The 24,497-nt window shown below is 39.9% G+C and overlaps 1 protein-coding gene across 1 annotated transcript; it reads right to left on the minus strand.

The window, feature by feature from the left end:
• Positions 1-6,700: 6,700 nt before the first annotated feature.
• Positions 6,701-8,140, minus strand: LOC108375059 (somatostatin receptor type 5-like). The gene has a single exon (XM_017631135.1). It carries the CDS (start codon positions 8,138-8,140, stop codon positions 6,701-6,703), a length of 1,440 nt encoding a protein of 479 aa, XP_017486624.1.
• Positions 8,141-24,497: the final 16,357 nt, after the last annotated feature.

The raw sequence follows: 24,497 nt of genomic DNA on the forward strand, positions 1-24,497 counted from the left end.
CGTAAGAGTCTTTGAACTAAGAAACATGGACAATCGTATAATAGGTTCCAGCCACAGAACCTGAAGACTTGTTAGGTAGTCTGTGAAATCCACAGACCCTCACAACTAAGTCAGGTTAGGTCGAGAACGTTCGCCGAGTTCAGGTTGGCTAAACAATTTAAAAAGTGCTTATTGGAGAATTAGAGGTCCATCTCCACCAGGGCGGGACAATGACATGCTCTCTACCTCCCCCAACTGCGAAAAAAATCGTTGGTGGGGTATCCTAACCTTTTAGCGTGTGTGATCATTAGGCAGTGTGCGGTGATTACCCCGAAGAGCGGTCCAGCCGAGTGAGAGCTATGAACTCCTTGCCAGATCGTCGGCTAAGCAGTTGCCAGAAATCTCCCTGTGTCCAGGGACCCGTTTAACAGTCAAGGAGCATTTTGATGCCAGCAGGTTGAGGGTCTTCCTGCATTCTATGGCTACTCTGGACGTTGTTCCGTTTAATTTAAGAGATTTGATAGCATATTGACAGTTACGATAAATAGCGATAGGCCGTCCTGGAGGGACGGAGGTTATGAGCCTCCGAGCGGCGTTAGCGGAAAGTGAGGCTTAGCACGTGTTCGCCAGAGTAAACACCGCTATCCACCTTCGTTAAGCTTGGAACCATCTGCATATACATTTAGCCGTCGAGTCTGGGTCTAAGTCTGAGACCCTTCCTCATCCCATCCCCACCCGTTCCTCTCTGGGATTCTTATGGAGAGTTTGTTGTCTAAACAGAGTAGAGGAGTGAGAGGTTTGAATAGAGGAGCAATATACTTCCTTGTGAAAAGTACCGTACAAGTACCCCAAGTTTTACCATAAATTCTCCTACATCGTTGTTGGTAACAAATATGAGATATAACTTCCAGTTGAGTCTTTCGTCCAAGGTTATCATTATATACTTCTTCCTTCGCGATAACTCAACCTACGAAACTCCCGGTGTGTTTAGTCATAGTTAGTGTGATGGTGGACTTTAGTGGGTTTATTGCCAGACACTTTTCAGAGTACTATTTCTTAATCAGTTTTATGTGCAAATCCTTTGGTTGTTGAGCTTTCCAGGGCTTCATGCGCACTGTCTAACTCGACATGCTTATGAGCCATGCAGTTCTTACATCTGGGATAGCTTCATGCCATGGGCTGCAATGCCTTTTTAATTACCTAAAAAAATGATCTCATTTTACCATTTCAAAAATGTACCAAATCTGAAAGTTATGTACCAGTGTACCAAACTGGAAAAACTGTACCAAAAAATGGTACATTTCGGGCAAACCGTCAACCATGGCTATGAATTTTCAATGTGGTGTCCTCGTGCTCTTGCATATTTAAGTAGAAAATTTATTCATTTCGTGTTGCCGTACAATCTTGCAAGACTTAGAGAATCTCCCTAATAAGTTTTCAAAGCGAAAGATTTTGCCGACATTTCAAAACGTTTTACGTTCAATTAAAGGAATTAATGTGCAAACGCCTAGCAATAAAAAACCTATATAAAACTTTTGGCAAATGAAATCAATGTCTTTATTTATTTCGTTGCCAGGAAACTGGACGCTTTGAGAATGAAAGTCCAACATTTGTGATAATGGATATACTTGTAAGAATATTTACAACAAGCTTTAAGCACACAATAATTTCAGAAATAAAATTTTACCTAGCGCACTTAAAGAAATGCCATGGGCCGTTCAAATAGCAGCCTGTGCTAGTTTTTGCTCCTAATCCAATTTCTAAGCTTTTCTACGCTTTAGGTATACTTGTAGTGAGTACAAAAGTAGTAGAGCTAAATTACTATTTCAAGTGGTTTCTTAATCTGACTTCACAGTTAATTTTCTTAGCTTCCTATATTCATTCATTGATAATTTTTTTCATCGCACAGCAGTTAAAGATTTGTTATTATATCAGTTTGATTGATGTAACTGCGAATGGTTTCTTGGGCATCCAATGAAATAAGAGTTTAATAAGGTTTTTACGCGTTGCTGGTTTTTTACTACCATGATGTTATAGCTTTTATGAGTATAAACGAAAAAACGAGGACATGTAATTCGGAGAATTTCCACTAGGCATTGAAATGACAAAAATTGTATGCTATATAAAAAAAAATGCCATGTGGAAATGAACTTAATTGCTATTTTTTTTTTTAACGTAATGACACGATTAATTTTTAATGCCCAACTTTGTCATTTGTTGTTTTTGCCATTTAATGCCTAGTGGAAATCCAGCTTATAAACGTACAATAGCAAAAAAAGCAGAACAAATATTCAAGGATGAAGAAAAATATGTTTAGTAGGAAAACACGTACATACGTTTAGAAAAATAATAAATGAATTTGGAGGCATCCTTACTCGGGTCTGTATAGTTTCTTACAACCATCAATGTAACCCAGCGGAAAAATTAAAAAAAATATAATGCGCGCAGAAATGCTATTTTTAAGTGAAATGCTCTCCGTCCTCGATTCTTTCTCTTTTAAGGCCTTTTAATTAATGCCAGATTCATTCCTTTCACATGGAAACACAGCTTCTAAAGAGAAAGTGTTATTGGAAAACCCCTGCCATTTAGCATCTTTTTACTTAGAAGTGCTTCAGATTTTACCGCCTGGGAGAATGAACCAGCAGCTTCGTGAATATATGGCGTATTGCAATACATATGTATGTATGTATGTTAAAGGCTCTTGGGTCTCGTAAAAACGATGAGTCATATGGCTCAATGACGGTATGATGAAATTATAACGGAATAATGCTGCAGAAATAAGCGATTTCATAAGACATAGTGAGCGTCCCATGCTCAAAATAGTGTTGAGCTCCCTTACAAGGAACAACTGTAGCCCATAGTTGCGCTGCGAAATGCATGTCCCCGATGACCAAACTGGCGGTACTTTAATGTTGGCAGCAATGTTTCTTTGCCTTGGCCCCAAGTCCTGCCTGGAGGGCGACTTGAGGACTTGGTTGTGACTTTGCAGTTTACTATGAAATGGCGAGCGCTGCTGCCGAATGGTTATAGGTGCGAACTACCACTCCGCAGGACCAAGGCTCGAACCCCGGTCAAAGCAACCTCCCAGTAGAAATACTGGAAATGGCTTTTATAAATAGCGTTCGCCCCTCGGCAGGCAATTAGTATTATTATGAAAGAAAGAGCTGTCGAAAGCAATCTTTTGGATTTCCCCTGTTGTTCACAGTAAGAATTGAAGTGCCATCGACGTAAATTCCAAACAGAAGTTTGGAAAGTGAAGTTTGTGGTGGATAGTCGAGTTAGATCAGAGTGCAAGCTGTTAACTTTCTAGCACAGGCCATGATTGCCAGACACCAATATTGGGAAATCGTCAGCTTATGAAGCCAAAAGAAAACTTCCTCTGGTGACCGAGGTAGCTTCGATATTTAGAAATTATGTATAACCGCGGAGATGACACTGCCCTGTAGGAACTCATGTTTTATTTTTGTCTTTATTATTGTTATTTTGATTTCTACAAACCAGGGATACCGTAAGAAGTCATCGACAGTTTGTGGAATACGATGAGTCGAATACCAGCCCGATTTAATTTATTCAGCAACAGCATGGACATTTCTTCAGTGTTTGGAAGTTTTCGTACATAGTTTTGAATCCGACGAGGTGCAACCATCGAATAAAATTTTAGTTCCTATCACCGCTGAAACACAATTCCGAACGAACGGCGAATTTTTCGCTGCGAATGTTCGTTGTAAAAATTAAAGCACACTGTTGTATATGAGAATGCACACAACCAAAGCAAATGACGACGTTCGTCCGACGACTGTTGGCAACGATCGACTTATTGTTGTTATATGTTGTTGTTGTTGTTGTAGCGGCTACAACAACCCCGCCCAGATCGGCTGATATCTCAGTCGTTGTCGTCGAGATCCACTAACGGCAGCCCCAAGAAGCGTGCAGCCTCTATGGGGTCGGTCCATAGGGACGACGTCCCTTATTTCTATCGTCGTCGCTGGCGGCAGCGGCAAAATACGATCCATTGTGGCCATATGCTAAATATTCTCAAGTTTTTAAATCGAAATTGAAAAATACTGTTAGTTTTTGTTAAAAATTAATAATCCTATTGTTTGTAAAAATTTTAATTGTGCCTGCCATAAGCAGCTGAATTCGTTGTCGCCGTATTTGTGTTTTACTTAGCGAAATTTTTGGGCGAAAGTTGCCGCCGTCGTCACACTACTGTGCGAAAATTCGCCGTTCGTCGGTATTGTGTTTCAACGTTCACTGGGCTCGCCAGGCTGAACAGGAATACTAAAGGTGACTAAAGTTTACTCACACCAAAGCTGAAACTACATATCCACAGATGCTCTTTCCACTATTCTCTCTCTTTTTGATTTACCACTTGTGTCCAAATTGAGATCCCAAATGGGTGGAGCCACGGATCGATCTGTCGAAGATGGTAACACTCATTCGCTTATTTAGTTGCTTCAGCCGCGAATACAGTGACTTATAATCAGACGCGTGTTCGTAAACAAGAAGTTGATTGCGAAAATTAAATGAAAATTAAATACTATTTCATAATAAATCGCTCAAATTCGATACATTAAATAAGAGTTTATTTTCGCCTTCAGCTTCGAGTATACAAACACATGAAGCTACCCCGAGGGCACTGCGCAGTCGGCGTCGCCCCTGCCTGCTTTTAATGTAATACGCTGCCGGAAACTGCCGAACATGTCGATGGGTAACGCTGTGCTACAGCCGAAATCAGCCCGGACTTTGTTAACATTTTCTGAAAGTATACCCATCCGGTAGTAAAAGCCTCTTTGGATTTGCAAAAGTTAGCTCGTATTTTTATTTTATGGCCTACTAAAGTTTTCATGTCCCGGCCTAAGTAATTTTCAAAAAAGTGGAAAAATGGTTAAAATAAATGTCTGACCGAAATTAAAGGTTAAGACATATATAGTAAAATCGCATGGGAAATATTTTCGTAGAAAATTTTAACCCATTACCTCCCGCCTAAAAGGGTCGTTTTGACCCTTACTTCAAGAAGCCACGTAAAAAGCGAATTTGGAAAGTCGTTAGAGGATTGAAATATTATAGAAAATTGTTCCTCCGACAATTTTACTAGGGGTCTTCTCAGGCAAAAAATTCAAAACCAACGTAAAAGTCTGTAAAATTAAAACAAAATATCTATGCCAAGAAGGAATAGCAGCCAAATTCAATTGGAAAACATTGTAGAAAAAAGCCAAGTTTTTATTTGAATTTTTAAGCAGCTTTTACGTTTGAGGCATGCGGTTTTTGCCTGAGCAGACCCCTAGTAAAATTTTCCGAAGAATCACTTTCTAACGAACTTCTAAATTTGCCTTTTGCGGGGTTTATGAAGTAAGGGTCAAAACGACCTATTCAGGCTGGAGCTAATGGGCTAAAATGTTCTATGAAAATATTTTCCATGAAATTCTACTATGAAAATCAGAATCAGAAGTTCCTTGTTCCAACGTCCGTTAAAAAAACATGTGTACTTACATGAGCTGCGTCAACAGTAGTTTAAGACAATATTTGTATCTACATACATACATATTTAATTTAAGTATATTTCATACATTTATTTATATTTGAACATTCATTTACGCCTAATCACTGATATGTACAGATACACAAATACTTACTTAGCCAATTAAATATTTAACTTACAAGTACGTACATACACAAGAAAACTTAGGGTATTGAAAACTATTTTTTTCTGCGCTTAGGATTATTTCTAATTTAAGTATAGATTTAAATACATTCGTATTTTGTGGATACGTTGCTGAGCAATTGCCTGGATACTTGATGACAAATAATAATAGTTATATTTGCTATGTACATTGCGCGGCAACCACTCTTAATTAAATTTTAAGTTAAACGCTACGCTCTAGGCAGCATAGCTCCATAAAAGAAATCAGCACCTGTCGTGGTCTTCATATGTTTGTTCTTCTCCCACCTTAACCAAATCTACATAAATACATACACACAAATGCATTTGCCGATTCCCTTATAAATCAGTATGCAACACCGGCGGTCGCTGCCCATCTTTTGTAGTACCCGTATTCGTCATATGCCAGCACTGAGCAGGGGCACCATTTGTCTTCGACTTTCTCACCTCGTTGGTCGCAGCATCGACAACCACACGCAGCTCGCGTCAATCAGCTGTTTTGTCTTGCTTATTACCGTTAATCAGCTGACCATTGTCAAAGCTCTTCGTGCACGCTGGATTGGCATTTTTAATTTCCGTTGGCGGCACCTCCGACGGTTCATTCATGGTCATTGTCGTCGCTGTTGTCCCCGTGCCATAAGTTGTATTTGTAACCAAAGTTGTTGTATTACTGTCGGCACCCAGTAGCGCCTCCTTTTGCTTTTGCTGTTTTTGACGTATGGCAGCCAACTTGCGGCCCTTCTTGCCCAACTTACTGAGCATATTCGTGTCCTTGCTATGCAGCTCAGCTGTGGCGGCTGTGCCAGTGGCGCCGCTGCCTGTGACAGTTTCTTTCGCACGCATAGCCGTTATGGAGGCGAATGCTTTGCGGAAGCTCTTCTTGAAATTTTCACTTAGNTTTTGCCGATTCCCTTATAAATCAGTATGCAACACCGGCGGTCGCTGCCCATCTTTTGTAGTACCCGTATTCGTCGTATGCCAGCACTGAGCAGGGGCACCATTTGTCTTCGACTTTCTCACCTCGTTGGTCGCAGCATCGACAACCACACGCAGCTCGCGTCAATCAGCTGTTTTGTCTTGCTTATTACCGTTAATCAGCTGACCATTGTCAAAGCTCTTCGTGCACGCTGGATTGGCATTTTTAATTTCCGTTGGCGGCACCTCCGACGGTTCATTCATGGTCATTGTCGTCGCTGTTGTCCCCGTGCCATAAGTTGTATTTGTAACCAAAGTTGTTGTATTACTGTCGGCACCCAGTAGCGCCTCCTTTTGCTTTTGCTGTTTTTGACGTATGGCAGCCAACTTGCGGCCCTTCTTGCCCAACTTACTGAGCATATTCGTGTCCTTGCTATGCAGCTCAGCTGTGGCGGCTGTGCCAGTGGCGCCGCTGCCTGTGACAGTTTCTTTCGCACGCATAGCCGTTATGGAGGCGAATGCTTTGCGGAAGCTCTTCTTGAAATTTTCACTTAGAAAAGCATAGAGAAAGGGATTCATGGCAGAATTAGAATAGCCGAGACAGCCGACAAGCAGGAAAATGGCAATTTCAAAGCGTGTGGCGCAGGGGCTGGGTGTTGTGGTGATAAGCACCAGTTGCGATATCCAGAAGGGCAGCCAACAAAGTATGTAAACGGTGATGACGGTGAGCACAAGTCGGGTAACTTTGCGGTGCGAACGTTTCTTCTCTTTGGACTTATTTTGTGGGCCGACGGTGCGCAGCTTGCGTATGACCAGATAGTAGAAGCAGAGTATGAAAATGAGCGGTGTCGCAAAACCCAGCGTGAAGACATACATAATGAAGGTGAAGCCCGTTTCATGATGGCCCATCTCAGGCCACTTAATGTGACAGGAGATGTGACCATTCGGTTGCTCGACCGTATCGGCGAATATGATGACCGGCAACATGAGTATGGCCGAGGTGAGCCAAGCGGCGCCGGATACAATTTTCGAAATGACTGGTGTGCGATATTGCGTCGAAGAGATCGGATGACAAACGGCTATATAGCGATCTGCGGACATGATCAACAAGAAGATGGACGAGGTGAATTGTGTAATCGATGTGCTGACCATGTACGCCTTACACATGAAGTTGCCGAACTGCCAGCTGCCGCTGACAATGGTGTGCAGCAGAAAGGGTATGCCAATGAGGAAGCACTCATCAGCTACAGCCAAGTTGAGTATGTAGACATTTGTGATGGTTTGCATTTTCGAGTAGCGTAGCACGACATAGATAACGAGCGTGTTGCCGAAGAGGCCGACAACGCAAACGAGCACATAGAGTACAAAGTTGAGTATGTGGCCGATGAAGTCGCCATTGGCTGGACAGTTCTCGTAGAAGTCATATTCCAGTGTCGAATTAAAACTGTCATTCTGTGCGTCGAAAGCCACCAAAGTGCTGAGATTATGCAGCACGGGCGTTTCGATAGCCTCTTCGAGTGGAAAGAGCGCTAGCTGTGGTATCTGCGGGTCATCAGGGTAAGACACGGTGCTGTTGTGCGACATTTTGTGCGGTGAGTTGAACTGTTATGCTGATTTTGAAAGTTGCCTTCTGCTAGATGCAGGTTGAGCGCAGCTGATTACACCGGTACGTGAGTTATTGCCTGTGTGTGCGTTTTGCTTTTATGAACTACTTTGAAGTGGTGTTTTTTTTGCTCCTTGTTTACCAGTTATAGTTGCTTGGCGTACGCTACATCATCAACGCCTAATTGACTGTCAAAGCTGAAATCAAAAAGAGAATAAAAAGAAATGGCTCAGTTGGTAAATTGAGTATGAATAATCTCTTGTGTGCATAAATTATTGCATAGCTGTTGAAAAGTATGGCAGGTAAGTGCAGGCATAATTGAATTTTTCTTATTTTTCAAACTCTACTTTCTTGTTTGCCTACAATTTTTAAAGCTTGGATACGCAAAACCATTCAGGAAACTCAACAAGTTCAACACGTCGTTTAGATGGGGCATCATAAATCATGCAACAACACACAAACAACACATCATGTTCAATGTGAAAAGTTAAGACAGCGGACCGCATGGAATAGTTCCTTGAACAATTTCATTTGCACAAACCATTCGAAACAGGTGTGTAGAGAAAAAATAAATTGAGTAAAAAAGATGTTTGTATAAGTTTGCATGTTGCAAAAAAGCTTGGCATCAGCTGAATTCATTCACTTAGTGCCTCCACAGTCTATAAGAAAACTACACTGAGAGGAAAAAATATTAAAATCAAATAGAAACGTAATTGCTCTTACTATAAACTTCAATGAAACTACTGTATATTGGTAAATATTCAATTAAATTACGTGAATATTAAAATGACCGCGTTCGTTCTGAAAAAGCATCCGTGAAGTGAATAATCAAGATAAAAACATAAAATAAATAAAATGTTTAATTTGCCTGCATGGGAATTCGAACCCAGACCCTCCTCTCTGGATATCAACAAATTGTGGTAAGCATCTTTGCACACTCAGCTACAGACAGCCATATAAATGTGCTTTCAAATGTTGAGTTTCCGTCAACACCACAGCACGCGACTTGTACGGATAAATATGTACTATGTATGTATGTGTGTGTTGTCACCGCTCTGCATGCTGGGGATNTTTCAAATGTTGAGTTTCCGTCAACACCACAGCACGCGACTTGTACGGATAAATATGTACTATGTATGTATGTGTGTGTTGTCACCGCTCTGAATGCTGGAGATGCGTACCCTGCAGCACACAGACTCACCCTAGGTTAGCCCTCAGATAGTACCTATTCCCCTGCCAATTGCCATTTTTAGCATTGGTGTGTCATTGGAAAAGGACCGGTCTACTCGATAGTGACCGTAAGACAGTACTAGACTAGTCCAATTTTGGAGATTTATTTTTTCGTTGGACCACGATTACGTTCTGCACTTCACAGATGCTTTTTCATATTTTGGAAACAAAAAAAAAAAATAATTTTATCATTTTACAACCATGTTGCTTCTGACGGTATTTGGCAAGCATCTCTGCGCCCTGAGCTACATCCACACATGTAAATGTGTGTTCAAATGTTCACTTTAAATTAAGGCCAGACGAAGCGATTGGGGCATTTACAGGGTGGTGTTCTTAAAATTTTTTTTTTATTGAATAGCAAGACAACACCACCCTGTCACTACCAAACTGTACTTTTCGTCTATCTCTAGACCGATTCCTTGCGGACTGGTCGAAAGCTNTAAAATAAATAAAATGTTTAATTTGCCTGCATGGGAATTCGAACCCAGACCCTCCTCTCTGGATATCAACAAATTGTGGTAAGCATCTTTGCACACTCAGCTACAGACAGCCATATAAATGTGCCTTCAAATGTTGAGTTTCCGTCAACACCACAGCACGCGACTTGTACGGATAAATATGTACTATGTATGTATGTGTGTGTTGTCACCGCTCTGAATGCTGGAGATGCGTACCCTGCAGCACACAGACTCACCCTAGGTTAGCCCTCAGATAGTACCTATTCCCCTGCCAATTGCCATTTTTAGCATTGGTGTGTCATTGGAAAAGGACCGGTCTACTCGATAGTGACCGTAAGACAGTACTAGACTAGTCCAATTTTGGAGATTTATTTTTTCGTTGGACCACGATTACGTTCTGCACTTCACAGATGCTTTTTCATATTTTGGAAACAAAAAAAAAAAATAATTTTATCATTTTACAACCATGTTGCTTCTGACGGTATTTGGCAAGCATCTCTGCGCCCTGAGCTACATCCACACATGTAAATGTGTGTTCAAATGTTCACTTTAAATTAAGGCCAGACGAAGCGATTGGGGCATTTACAGGGTGGTGTTCTTAAATTTTTTTTTTTATTGAATAGCAAGACAACACCACCCTGTCACTACCAAACTGTACTTTTCGTCTATCTCTAGACCGATTCCTTGCGGACTGGTCGAAAGCTGAGATTTTCGACGCAAGCAAATGTCCAATTCTGACCAGTAAAATTTTAACCAGTGAAGTACTAGTCCCATACGGCAAATCGGTCGCCTTATTGCTGCAGGGTATGTACACTTACATATACATACTTAGATGTGAACAATCAAATACGTGCGTAATAAATTTTTGTATGAAAATATTTTAATAATAATAATATCCCAACGGTTTTTACCCTCCATTCCCGCCCATCCGCACGAGGGGCGCAGTCCGCATGACGTACGGAACCAATATTTTAAATTTTTGCGCCGAGTCACGATAGGCAGGAGTTTGTTAAGTGTCGAGATCTAAAACTGTTCAACTACAGAACTAAATTCATCAGCTGATTTTATGTATTTATGTCAATAATTCACTTATTGAGAGAGGAGAGTATCGCTTTCTTAATGCTGAAAAGCGGATCTGATATATCAAACGTGCTGGAATGAGAGTTAAAATCCTGGCATAAGCAACGGAGTGGGTCGTGCAATTCAAAATTGGGTTTACAAGCTTTCAGAAATATGGGACAAAAGTGTCTTGATACGCGTGAGGGAACATTAAAGCTTACATCAGCCAGAAGAGACGGACTTGAAATTGAGGCTGTCAGTAATTTAACCATAAAAATTATACCAAGCATTTCGCTGCGACTGGCAAGTGTAGGAAGGTTAATAAGTTTTAAGCGACTCGTATAAGGTGGAAGACTATATTGAGAATCCCATCGGAAATTTCTTAAAGCACAAAGTAGGAATTGTTTTTGAATTGATTCTATCTTGTCTGAGTAAATTTGATACCTTGGATTCCAAACACCCGAGCCGTATTCCAGAATCGGCCTAACTAATGTTGTAAACAGGGTTTTAGTGATATAAGGGTCACTAAATTCTTTTGACCATCGTTTCACAAATGCAAGTACACCTTTAGCCTTTTTGACTGTCACATTAATGTGAAGATTAAAATTAAGCTTAGGATCCATTGTGATACCAAGGTCCACAAAATTGTATACCTGTTCCAGGTTATGGTTACCTATTATATAAGAAACTGGCAGAACAGCTCTTCGCGAGAAGCACATTACTTTACATTTCTTAAGATTTAGAGGCATACGATTTACTTTACACCAGTAAGCCATGCTGTTTAAGTCTGATTGTAGCAAAGACCTTTCTTCAATTGAAACGTACGATTTATAAAGTTTTACATCATCTGCATACATTAAAATTTTGGAGAATTTTATATCTGTAGAAATATCGTTTATAAAAAGCAAGAACAGAATCGGGCCTAGGTAGCTACCCTGAGGGACTCCTGAAGTAACATCAATGACGTCAGAGATAGTATTTTTAAACAATACCCTTTGTGATCTATCATAGAGGTATGAAGAGATCCAACGTAGAAAATTAGGTGGAAGACCAAAAAGAACAAGTTTATAGATGAGCAACGAGTGGCACACTTTGTCAAATGCTTTACTGAAATCAGTATATATAACATCAACAGTTTTGCTCTCACTAAATGCTTTTGAGATATAGGATGTTAATTCAAGTAAATTTGTAGAAGTTGATTTGCCCTTGCAAAATCCATGTTGACTATATGAAATGCTTGAAGTGATAGAATGCGTCAACCGATTTGTTAACTATGCATTATTTCCCTCAGTGTATGTACTGTGCCAATATTTATGTTTTGGGTAAATGTTTTCGACAGTTTCGATAACATTTGTTTCCATTTTTTATTGAGAATGGCAGCACATTAACATTTAAGTATGCAACAATCATCAGTGGGGACCTGCTGAAGCTGTCTGTGGGGCTAGTTTTCTCGGATCTTTTTTGTAACTCAAACACTTCAAAGCCATAAGGATATACATAAATATTTTAGTACGCACCGAACAAGAGTCGTAAGCCATATTCAAACCAAAATGTGTGGTTCTGTTTGCGTGCTTGACGGATAGCATTAAAATGATTGAGGTAAGGTAGATCTGAGTTAATGAAATTTAGTATTTGCAGTAGTAGGCACATAATACGTATTTAAATATTTGGAATAACGTATCGCTTATACGATTTTTTGATTCGACCCTCATTGACCAGCAACAAAATTATGTGCTGCAATGAAAAAAAAAAACAAACAAAACAAAAAAGAAAAAAACATCGGTAATGAAATATGTTGCTTTAATCACAAAGAAAATTGCAGAAGTGGAGCCTTGCGCAGGAACAAACCTTCTGGAATGATTTAAATATAAATAAATGCTAATATTTGCGCCCCGATATTTGATATACAGACAGCTCGAATACACCCAAGGGCATTGGAGTTGGAATTTTTGGGTCAGGAATAGGGCAATTGCCAAGTACTTATATTCCTAGGGGAGGTTCACGCCATTAGTGTGTGCACAGTGCTCAATCTTCAGGTGAAGTATCATGATGAAAACATATTAATATTAAGCGATAGTCAGGCCACACTCAGAGCTCTTGTTTCCAATGAAATCAAATCCGCAATTGTTCCCGAGTGCGTTGAGAGGCTAGACATCTTAGCGGACATCAATAGGGCCTTACTCCTCTATGGTAATAGGAGGTAATGAGGTGGCCGGCACGCTTGCCAGCCAACAACAACCACCCACCACCATAGAACAGCTTAGGCGAGCAGTGGGAACTAGCGGAGAACAACGCTGAAACCAAGTCGTTGGGTTGCGATATATTCACAGGTCAAAGTAGATTAAGAATCCACCTACATAGACTCGGGATGTAGTCCAAAAACGTATGCCGTTTCTATGATAATGCAGCCGAGACTTCTGAGCTCATACTTCTCGAATGCGACGCCGCTTCGAGAATATGGGGAAAGCCCCTCGGGTCATTGTGCCCGCAGTCGAATCACATACACTCGATGTCCCAAACAACCTTTTGTACTTCCTATGGAAGTTAGGACTGAGTGAGTTGTTCTAAGTACAAAGAGGATACAATTGACCTCCTGTTCGTGGTTCATTCCTCAAAGAATATCTACCAATCTATGGTGTTTCTTTATGCGTGGTTTCTTGATATCGATGTCGTATTCTGTGCATACTTCGCTCATATTTTCGAATATTTCGTGAAAATGACTTTCTGCGTTTGGTCGCATCTCTTGAAAATCCTGCACAGCATCTTCCGTAGATTTCAGAGCCTCGGCTAAATCTTGCGTTTCTGACTGAAATTGCTTGCTCAAAAGCAAAAAGAAGGAGTGAACTGACTGCATTATTTTGGAAGACATTTAAAGTTCCAAAGTAGAAATAGCAGCCAGGACCTGGGACATTTGTGTTGTTGATTTGTAATTTTTCCATACTGCAATTTCTTCAAGAACTTCGAAGATTTCTGGCTGAAGTTCAATGTACATTTATACCGCTTCGTGACATTGAGCCCATCTCGTTAAAATTGTTTATACGATTTACGTTTTGAGAAAGATTTTGTTACGCTGCAACAGTCCCCAATGCATTATTAATGCCAGCTGCATCACAAGCTCCAATCACGGCTGAGTTAAAACTATGTATGTGGAGCATAGTGCACATAAATGGCAAGAGGAAAATCCGATTGTACGTACGCTTGGAATGCGTGGAAATAACCACTAATCGCTGGAGCTCCATCATATCCTTGGTCACATATATACGAACAATCTATACCTACTTCCGAAAGATACTTCTTGATAACTATCCCGAAATCAAATAGGGGATAAAATTAAAAATCCAAAAACTCCCGTAGTGAAATGCTAAATCCTGTCGTCATGGCACGCGTCAGCCCTCGCAACTCCTCTTTTTGGACAGAGACATGGGACCTTTTCCGCTCTGTGTGAACACCCTTTTGTGGAAACGGAAATTTGTGAGCAACGACTGGTAACTAAAAGCCAAGTCCCCGTGAAATTACTGGCGGGTCTAGGAGAAAATGTTGCCTCATCAGTGTGCAGAGTAGGGTTGAAACCGGCCTTATTCTCTGTCCTGGTCACGCTGTATGATAACCATCGCACTCGGTCTTTGGCAAGGAGTTGAAGCCGAAATCGTCTACAGCTCAGTTAGAGAAAGCGGCATGGTCGAACCCACCGTGACTCCCATGAGGGGGGTATTACCAGCACCAGCATACGGTTATACCCTACAGATTCGGGATCTCCGACCACTGCGCTGAAACCGGGCTGATGTTGCTAAGTGTAGAGCCCTTCGGGTATGAATATCTACCAGACCGAGTGCTGCGTGGATGGATGGCCTGCCTATTCCAGAGCTATTGGTTGAACATTAAGGGAAAATTCGACTTGATGCATTAATGACACACCTTGGAAAGCGGGATCTATCATCAGTTTGATAGAACGGTTGAGGAGAGACTTTTAGCTTTGGAGGAGTGAGGGCACCTGAGAAGAGGTGCTGAAGAAAACTACTGAGGACAAATTGTCTTCTGATCGATCATCAGCACCCCAGGGTGACTTCCACTGGTGCATTTGCAGGAAGATGGAGTAAATGTAATCCTGATTCAGGAGCCCTGACTGAGCGGCTGCAATTAGGTTTCTGGTATCCCGGGAGAAAAACTATAAACTTATGATACAGAGCTACGCAGGAAGTCCGAGTCCTTCTTTGCTCCCCAGAAATTAGCTTTACGCCTTTATTTAGAAAAAATTCAGCGATGCAGACGCTTGAAGAAGCTTGAAGTTCGGAACTCCACCCATGTATATGTCACAGGAGGATGAGGCGCAAGTACCTGCGTTGCTCCTTCCCTATGGAAAACTATGGCAGAAGGCAGAAGACACAAGAATGACGACGTAATTATTGAATCCGACGCTAGCCCTCGTCAAAAAGTTCGGGGAAGGTCAATTCCAATTTTACAGACATATGTATGTATGTATATTAGCGCGGGTCANAAAGACACAAGAATGACGACGTAATTATTGAATCCGACGCTAGCCCTCGTCAAAAAGTTCGGGGAAGGTCGCAACGCAACTACAAAATTGGATTCATATATTTCAATTCCAATTTTACAGACATATGTATGTATGTATATTAGCGCGGGTCAATTTGTGTGGAAGATTTTTTCGACTATGCGCGTATAGCACAGAAGGATTCTAGGTGTAATTCTAAGCAAACTTTTCGAAGAAATCATGGATCTAAAATCCATTTGAAGTTTTCCAAATTGCGAAAATAGGCTTCTTAGCATTTTATTGTAGCGTCGTAAAGAAGTACTTAAATTTTGTATAAAAACATGCTACAGGGGTTTGGTTCTTTGGTATGAGAAATCCATTTCTGCATTTATCTTTTTCCGAAAACAATATTGTATATTTTTGGAGCTCAAGGCCACATGAAAATCAAAACACAATTTTTGATTTTGCATTCGTTTTTATTTGCCGATATTTCGACTTCAGACTGATTTTCATGTGGCCTTGAGCTCGAAAAATATACAATATTGTTTTTCCGAAAACTTCTACCAGAAGGGGCAACAGTGAAAATTTTTCAAATTTCCTTCAAAACCTATTTCGCAATTTGGCAAACTCCAAATTGATTTGAGACCCATGGTTTCTTCGGTACATTTGCTTAGAATTACACGTAGAATCCTCATATGCTATACGCGTATAGTTAAAAAAAAAAAAAAATTGACCCGCCCTAATGTATACAGTTATTTTATTTGAATATAAATACGCATTTTTTTAAATACCATTTCCTTAAAATCTGAAATTTTCATTGGGATAGAAACTTTTGTGTACATACATACATACATACGTACAATTGCTATCAGCCAAAATATTTCACTCTTCGACTGCCGAGTTTCGAATCCCCAATAAAATATTCAAATTCACCGAAAGTTTGCACGTATTTGAACACAAGTAAGGCTAATGGATTTCATCAAAATCAAATATTAAAGTTATGCAAAAGTAAAGAAAACGAAAGTATACCAAGAATAACAAAAAATGTGCCACATACATGCATATGTATGTATGTGTGAGTATGTTGCATGTGTATCCGACACACCCGAAATGAAAGAATGCCGGCAAATAATATGCAAATGAAGTCATTGCATAAGCTTCGCCTACTTGTTGCCACGCGACGAGGCAGCTGGTTTCATTTATAATGTGGCACCTAACCAAAAACCATATGGGACGGAAGACAATCGTATTTCAATAGCTAAGCTATTTCGTCAACTTTCAACACCAAGCAATTACATATGTACATATCTTTTTCGCACGCGCCAATATGTCGGCTATGGTAAAATCGAATAAATTTATGTTTTCCTAGACTTTCCTTTGGCTTTTTGGCTGAAAGAAAAAATCAAAGCTTTGCAAATAAATAATAGCGAAGAATTGCCGCCATTGTCACTGAAGTCTTCGCATAACATTAGCTTCATTTATTTAACGCTATCGCGCGACAGTGTGAGTAAATAAACATATATGTGTATGCATGTAAATAATCATAAAATGTTTTCAGATTATGGAAATACAGAGCAACGATTTATGCTGGTACCAACCAGCCTGCACGCAGTAGAGAAAAATGTGTTGTAGATAAAAAAAAGCACAAAACGGGAAAGCAAAAATACATTAAGATAAAAGCCGAATAAATCCAAGTGATAAAGGAAATGCACGCTGCCTTCGCCTCAGCTGTGATTGATGAACATTTTCGTCTAGATTTTCTACTTACTTCTCATACAAAATAATTTTATCTCGCATAATCTATAACGGACGCTTGCTGACTGACCTGCATGGCTTTTGTCTTGCTTTTATTGACTACTAAAATTAAGGATTCGATGCGGTTAAGCGAAAGTTGGTTTCGTTAACGAGCCATGCCAGGCCACCCCAAGCCACGCCAAGCCACCTCAAGCCATGGATTGCCTAAGCCTTAAGAGCGTAGGCTATAAGTGGCGTTAATATTTAATAACTATAATGTGCAAATACATATATGTGTGGCTAAGTACATAAACATAAACTTAAATATCAGAAAAAATTTATCTCCTTAATCTTCGGTGGTAAAGAGGGTTTCAGTTGAATAACCTCGTATTTCATGCATTTAAGCTTGTCGGATATTTCAAGATAAATAGACTGGCACTTCCTTATTGTGGGTTTTTTCACATTTATGGAGTCCACTTTAGTAGTTTTTTTGTTTAGTAATTAGTTAAAGAAAGGGAAAGCTCTTTGCGCTCCCAATAACTCGCTGTTACGTAAGTAAGTAAGGAGGAGGCGGTCGCTCCATGATAGTAAAGTAAGTGTAGTATACTCGCAAGAACTTTCACTTAGCCTCAGTTTTCGTATGCCAGATCTTTGCAGTCTTTTTTGAAGTCGAATTTACAGCAGTAAGCGAAGCTGCAAGATGGCTGATCGTTTCTTCTATTAATTCGCATGCAGTAGCTACCGCGCAACTGTGTTGCGGATGAACTGGAAATGAAAGCCACCTTACTGCCAGCAATCAGTACTGCTCGAGATGCGGACATTCCGCTAAATTCCAGCAAACTCTGGCTGGAGAATAATTTTATCGAACGGGCAAATACAACATCGTCTGCGTAACCCACATACAGGGCAGCAAGGCATATTTTGCCTAGGTTGGATAAGTTTTGATCTAGCCCACTACTCCGCTTGGAGTGACCACTGCTCCAGCATGTAATTGGAGTTCTCGCCGGGCATTGCCTGATGGGAACCCACGCTAGTACGATGGGTATGCAATCCAATGAATACTGTCGTAGCTACCGTGGTGAGGAGGAACTCTAAAGCGTAGAGCAAACTGACCTGCATTGGCGAGGGCTAATCGGCGCTCGTTTCTTCACTATTCCCTTAAATGTTTGGCTCAACTGGATTTAGTTAGTATCTACGATTTTGTGCGCTTCATTAGAGCTACAAATTGGTTTTACTTCTAAGGTATGAGAAAGGACGTAAGGAGTTTCTGTTATGGCATCACAATGGGCCCACAGTGTCCTAAGTGTGCCCTTCTCCTGCGCTGAATGGGGACAGCTTCGGTGAAAATACCCAGTGCACTGATATTTTGTTATTCTATGGCAGTCACCTGCTAGAGAGCTTCTCATGGCGGTATCAAGAAAACCCTTGTCGGAAAATACTTGCCAGCAACAGGATTGATTACTCCAGGTAGCATTTTGTAGAATACAGCCAGTCCAGGCGCTGCTAAAAAGTAAGTATCTCAGTTAAGGAAATCTTCCCAACACCAAAGTTGTGGAGCCAGTTCTGGTTCTAAGAAGATAAACTTGTTTAAGGAGAACCTATCCTGATATCCAGATACTGTCCTGACGCTGCCACGTAAACGTACTGGCGAAGATATACCTAGACCCAAGTGAATATATTACGTGGTAGTGGCCGTCCAGGCCTTACGATAGATATCCGTTGTTAAGAGAATCTATTCATGATTACCTCTGATTAATTTTTGTAAACTAGGGCTTTCCCAGATTCTATTGGGTGAGAACTTTTCTAAGAAAATCTATTAAGCGCCGGAATAGAATATCTGTATAAGGAATTTCTATGTCAGAATCTGCTTTGGAACAGGCAAGGCTTTCAAGTATTGTAACGGTTTTGGAGCAAGTTTGATGTATAAAATGATGGTGTAGCGATATTTGTGTATATCAAACAATAAGCAAAATAGAGTACTCTTTAATTTTATTAATCAAGAACCCTTAAAGCCTAACTTCGTTAGCACATTGAAAAATTTTAACTTCAATTGCCGGAAATTTCTAGAGTGCAGACAGAAAACCAAGTGAAAAAACGTTCGTACTCACAACAGACAACAAGGACCAGTCCTTGAGGGGCCACTAAGGTGACCAACAGCGAAAAGTACACAGCGGCAATAATAATGAGCCGGTCATATTTGCATAACTGCGGCAGACGGTAAACAGATTGGGAGCGATAAAGACAGCTCGCTTTACTTAGTACTCGTAGTTGTTGTTGACATCGCTGTTATGAGTAAAAATAGTTGCATGTTGTTGTACATCTGTATGTATATACAGCCATACATACATACTTACTTCGTTTGTCTAGCTGTTGCGCTGCCGCCTCGACGCGGCTAACGTGTTGTCTTTGGAATAATTTTGCATGTAAATTGCAAAATTTCATTGCAATTCAGGAGTGGGCATTCACTTGATGTACTTGAAAATATGAAAAAGGCGAGAAAAAAAAGCGAAGAAGAGACAGTTTTGCCCAACGCTGGGTGTAAGGAGATGGAGTAGAGGAGCCAAGGAAGCAAGTGTGACTGCATTGAGGTAAAAGGCATTGCTTGAATGTAAATTTAATAAACGGAATATGTAACGAGTTAAAAGAATTAAATAAGTGAAATATGTAAAATGTTTGAGTGAGAAAATTTAATGTAAGTAATACAGTTAATAGCTATATAACTGGCAGTGTAGACAAATTGTTGTTGATGGCTGAGTGAAGTTGATGAAATGTCGTGCTGAGAAGAAAAAAGGAATGACGGATTTGTTGGTTTTCGGCCGCTTCTAATGAAGCGTTTATAGTTTGTTTTTTTAAAAGTGGTTCAACAGAAAAAAAGACGAAAAGCCTTCTGCCCACGGTAACAATTCACCATGGACAAATATTTTTGTTACCAAGTCAAAGTTGCGGTCCCCATAAAACATGCCTTCTTAATCTGAACTAAGCCTCAGTTTCACTCACGATTTTGTCCTTTAGAGAGGGGTTGACATCAAGTCTGATTTGCTCAGCTTACGTCTGACCACCTATTGGATGTTCGAACCATAGCCATTTATTAATAATACTATACAGCTAAGAGTGCAACTATCAGGTCGCTGATGGCGGATTAGGGCTGAACTTCCATTTCAGGCAGAGTCGGGTTGAAATAGACAGGCTGTGGCTATCATATCACGGAGATCGACTTTGCTGATAACTTCAAAGTTCACTTCTTCGACAAAAGGGGAACGTGCTTTCCCAATGATCGCCTTCGTTATAAATAGTCAAGATGCGAGCAAGATACTTTGGCTAGCGACGGGGAGCTCGATAAGTGTTTAGGAATGGGGGAGTCCAATACTGCCACTGGTGCGAATATGGCGGCTACTTCACGTAAGTTATCTGGATTTCACGTCCAGTATGGCAACTCCGCCAGAGATGAGGCCCCCGCCAGGAGTGGAAAGATTCTTACGCACACTCAACCTCACTCCGGCGGAGTCCGGCTGGAACCAGAGTAGCTGTGACGGAAGAAGTCAGCCAAGTCAACACAAATTTGGAAGCGGCCTTCATCGCACAAACTTCCACAACGCACGCACTCCCGGCAGCAGTCAAATTCCCCTTTCGAGTGGCATTGTCACATTCCGATAAAAATTGGGGCAAAGCCATCAGGCGCCTTATTTTGCACTCCTGCCGGCAATTAAGCAGAAACATTTCCCTATTTAAATTTCGTCGACAAAATTCCGCCTCCTCTTTGGGAAGTCATTCGCAGATAACTGCGTCCCACTGAAAGCTAATGATTCGCCTCTGATCTACTGCTATTGCGGTGGGTGTTTCAAAGGATATTCGAGCTGTACGAATGCCAATCGAGTTACTCGCGCTAGTGGATTTTAGTCGCTTTTCCAGACAAACTTGACTTACTGCAGGTATATTCCAGTCCACCTACCAAGCAGGTCTACATACAAAGATGGAACTATAGCCTTTAAGATAACGATTAGGATCAGGATAATGATTAAGAATAGGTTTAAGATTAATTTTAAGATTAATATTGAAATTAAGATTAATATTAAGACTAAGATTAATGTTTAGACTAGGATTAAGACTAAGATAATGATTAAGATTTAGATTGAGATTAAGACTGAGATTAAGATTAAGATTTGGATTAAGATTAAGATAGAGATTAAGATTTAGGTAAAGGTTAAAATTAAGATTAAGATTTAGATTAAGATTTAGATTAAGATTGGGATCAACCTTAATATTAAGATTAAGGCGAAGATTAGATTAAGACTAAGACTAAGATTCAGATTAGAAATAATATTAAGATCAGAATTAAGATTAAAATTAACATTAAGACTAAGATTGAGATTAAGATTAAGATTAAGATCAGGACTAAGNCCTTAAATTTCGTCGACAAATTCCGCCTCCTCTTTGGGAAGTCATTCGCAGATAACTGCGTCCCACTGAAAGCTAATGATTCGCCTCTGATCTACTGCTATTGCGGTGGGTGTTTCAAAGGATATTCGAGCTGTACGAATGCCAATCGAGTTACTCGCGCTAGTGGATTTTAGTCGCTTTTCCAGACAAACTTGACTTACTGCAGGTATATTCCAGTCCACCTACCAAGCAGGTCTACATACAAAGATGGAACTATAGCCTTTAAGATAACGATTAGGATCAGGATAATGATTAAGAATAGGTTTAAGATTAATTTTAAGATTAATATTGAAATTAAGATTAATATTAAGACTAAGATTAATGTTTAGACTAGGATTAAGACTAAGATAATGATTAAGATTTAGATTGAGATTAAGACTGAGATTAAGATTAAGATTTGGATTAAGATTAAGATAGAGATTAAGATTTAGGTAAAGGTTAAAATTAAGATTAAGATTTAGATTAAGATTGGGATCAACCTTAATATTAAGATTAAGGCGAAGATTAGATTAAGACTAAGACTAAGATTCAGATTAGAAATAATATTAAGATCAGAATTAAGATTAAAATTAACATTAAGACTAAGATTGAGATTAAGATTAAGATTAAGATCAGGACTAAGATTACGATTAGGACTAAGATTAAGACTAAGATTAATATTAAGATTAAGATTAAGAATAAGGTTACGATTAAGATTGAGGTTATGATAGAGATATCTGTTTATTATTATGAAAAAATACATACTCATAAAATATGGGGAGCTATATGTGTAATAAGAAGAATGAGTTGCACTTCAGTCACGCCTGGGATCCACATACAAATTTTTGCTAGTGAAGAGATAAAAAAATAACTCATCAGATAATTACTACTTGAGAAATAAATTTCCTCTACTCCTCATTATCACAGCTGGACAAATCAGCTCGAAGTGAATATTTCAGCAGTGTGAGTATCATCCATTTAACTCCCTACTACTCCCCTCTGCATGATAAGTCCATACAATAACAATTTCATTATCCTAATCAAATATATTTATAGCGACAAGAGCGCATTTAAACACATATATAGCTACAGCGTATTAAATTTACCAGCTGTGCGTAGAAATTAAAATAAAGTGAATGCATATTTGTTAACACTGGAGGCACGAGAATATTTAATTGCTTAAGTGACTTNTTCCCCTCTGCATGATAAGTCCATACAATAACAATTTCATTATCCTAATCAAATATATTTATAGCGACAAGCGAGCGCATTTAAACACATATATAGCTACAGCGTATTAAATTTACCAGCTGTGCGTAGAAATTAAAATAAAGTGAATGAATATTTGTTAACACTGGAGGCACGAGAATATTTAATTGCTTAAGTGACTTGACTAGCAGATAACGCTGGGAGCAACGAGACACAAGTGAGTGGAGTAAATGTTAACCAATAGTAATACTTTTCGCAGCTTGAATTCTAAGCTAAGATAATTGTTAATTTTGCAGCGCAAATTATGAAATGAGTGTACAATTCTATGAAGAATGCAATAAGAAAGGAGAGGAAATTGGACAAATAGTTGAGTTGCAGCAATGAATTGACTGCTTTAAATGTAATAAAGTCGGGCAGATTTTTATCGGTTTTCTCAATTTTCATTCCTCTTAAAGCATAGTATGCAGCTTTCCATGGAATTAAAAAATGTGAAAAAGCTCCCATGTAATTTTCTTCTATAAAAATTCTTTAAAGCAGTTTTCAGCTCTCAAGAACAAAATTCTTAAAATTTTCCTTGTTTACTTCCCTTGCTGACGTCTCGCAATTGAGCAGCCAATTTCGGGCGGGCTCAATTGAATTAAAGCTGACATAGAAGGTAGATCTGATTTTATTACGCCTGTTAGGGACTTTAATACTTAGATTGAAAGATGGAACAAAGAAACGGAGCCGGTCTCTACTAGAAGTACTTGTNACTGATTTTATTACGCCTGTTAGGGACTTTAATACTTAGGTACCTATTTGGTTCCCGACCAGAGAAGAATGGAATGCAGGACTGCCGGTAGCAGAGGGGCGTATATCCATCTACACTGATGGTTGAAAGATGGAACAAAGAAACGGAGCCGGTCTCTACTAGAAGTACTTGTAAATTAACCGGTCCTTTCGTCTGCTGAACGATTACAGTATTTTCAAAGCAGAGATCTACACTATAGAAAGGAGGGTTCCTGCAGATCTAAAATAGTGAAATCGGGAATTGTATGCATAGAAATATTGAAGGTAATGAATCTGGTGATAAGGTGACCAGATACGGCTCAGAGCTGCCAATAGAAGAAGCGAGTAGTTCCGTACTACTACCGTTTAGTGATCACGTTAAGAAAATTGATGAATACACTGTGACAGCGACTAATGACTTATGGAACAAACGGGATGACTGTGAGATCACAAGATTATTATGACCGAACCTATGTAGGAAAAAGAAGAAGGACGTACTGAAACTTAATAGGTCTGAAGAAAGAGTCCTTACCGGTATCATCACAGGACATATAACAAGTACTGTATGTAGAAGCTGTCGTGATGAGGATGTGGAAGAGTAAATTTACCACCATCTGTGTCGATGTCCGGGTCTACAGCCCAAGCCCTTTAAGCAATTGGATTCACGCTTTTTCAACAGTCTGCGCGAGATAGCGTAGGTGGAACTGTTGGTTCTCCTTGGCTTCATTAGGATTATAATTGGTTTAGTAGAATAATGAATGGAACTTGTACTAAGCCACTCTCTCGGTTATGTGTACGTGTCTTCTCCTGACAGACGCTTGAAGAGGGCTCTCACAATGGGTAATTCTGTCTCCGAGTGAAATTATGCAATATTTCATAAACGCCCTCATCAACCTAACCTAACCTAAGCCTGCCCGGAGCCGTTGCTGCAGTAAAACGATATCGACATGCACCAAGCTAAATATGGCGTTA

The sequence above is a fragment of the Rhagoletis zephyria genome, unplaced genomic scaffold, assembly GCF_001687245.7.
Source record: "Rhagoletis zephyria isolate East Lansing unplaced genomic scaffold, Rhagoletis_zephyria_1.1 Rzeph_scaffold_08445, whole genome shotgun sequence".
In the NCBI taxonomy this organism is placed as follows: Eukaryota; Metazoa; Arthropoda; class Insecta; order Diptera; family Tephritidae; genus Rhagoletis; species Rhagoletis zephyria.

Coding starts and splice junctions, on each gene's coding strand:
- LOC108375059 (XM_017631135.1), bottom strand. CDS start 8,140: ATGTCGCACAACAGCACCGTGTCTTACCCTGATGACCCGCAGATACCA.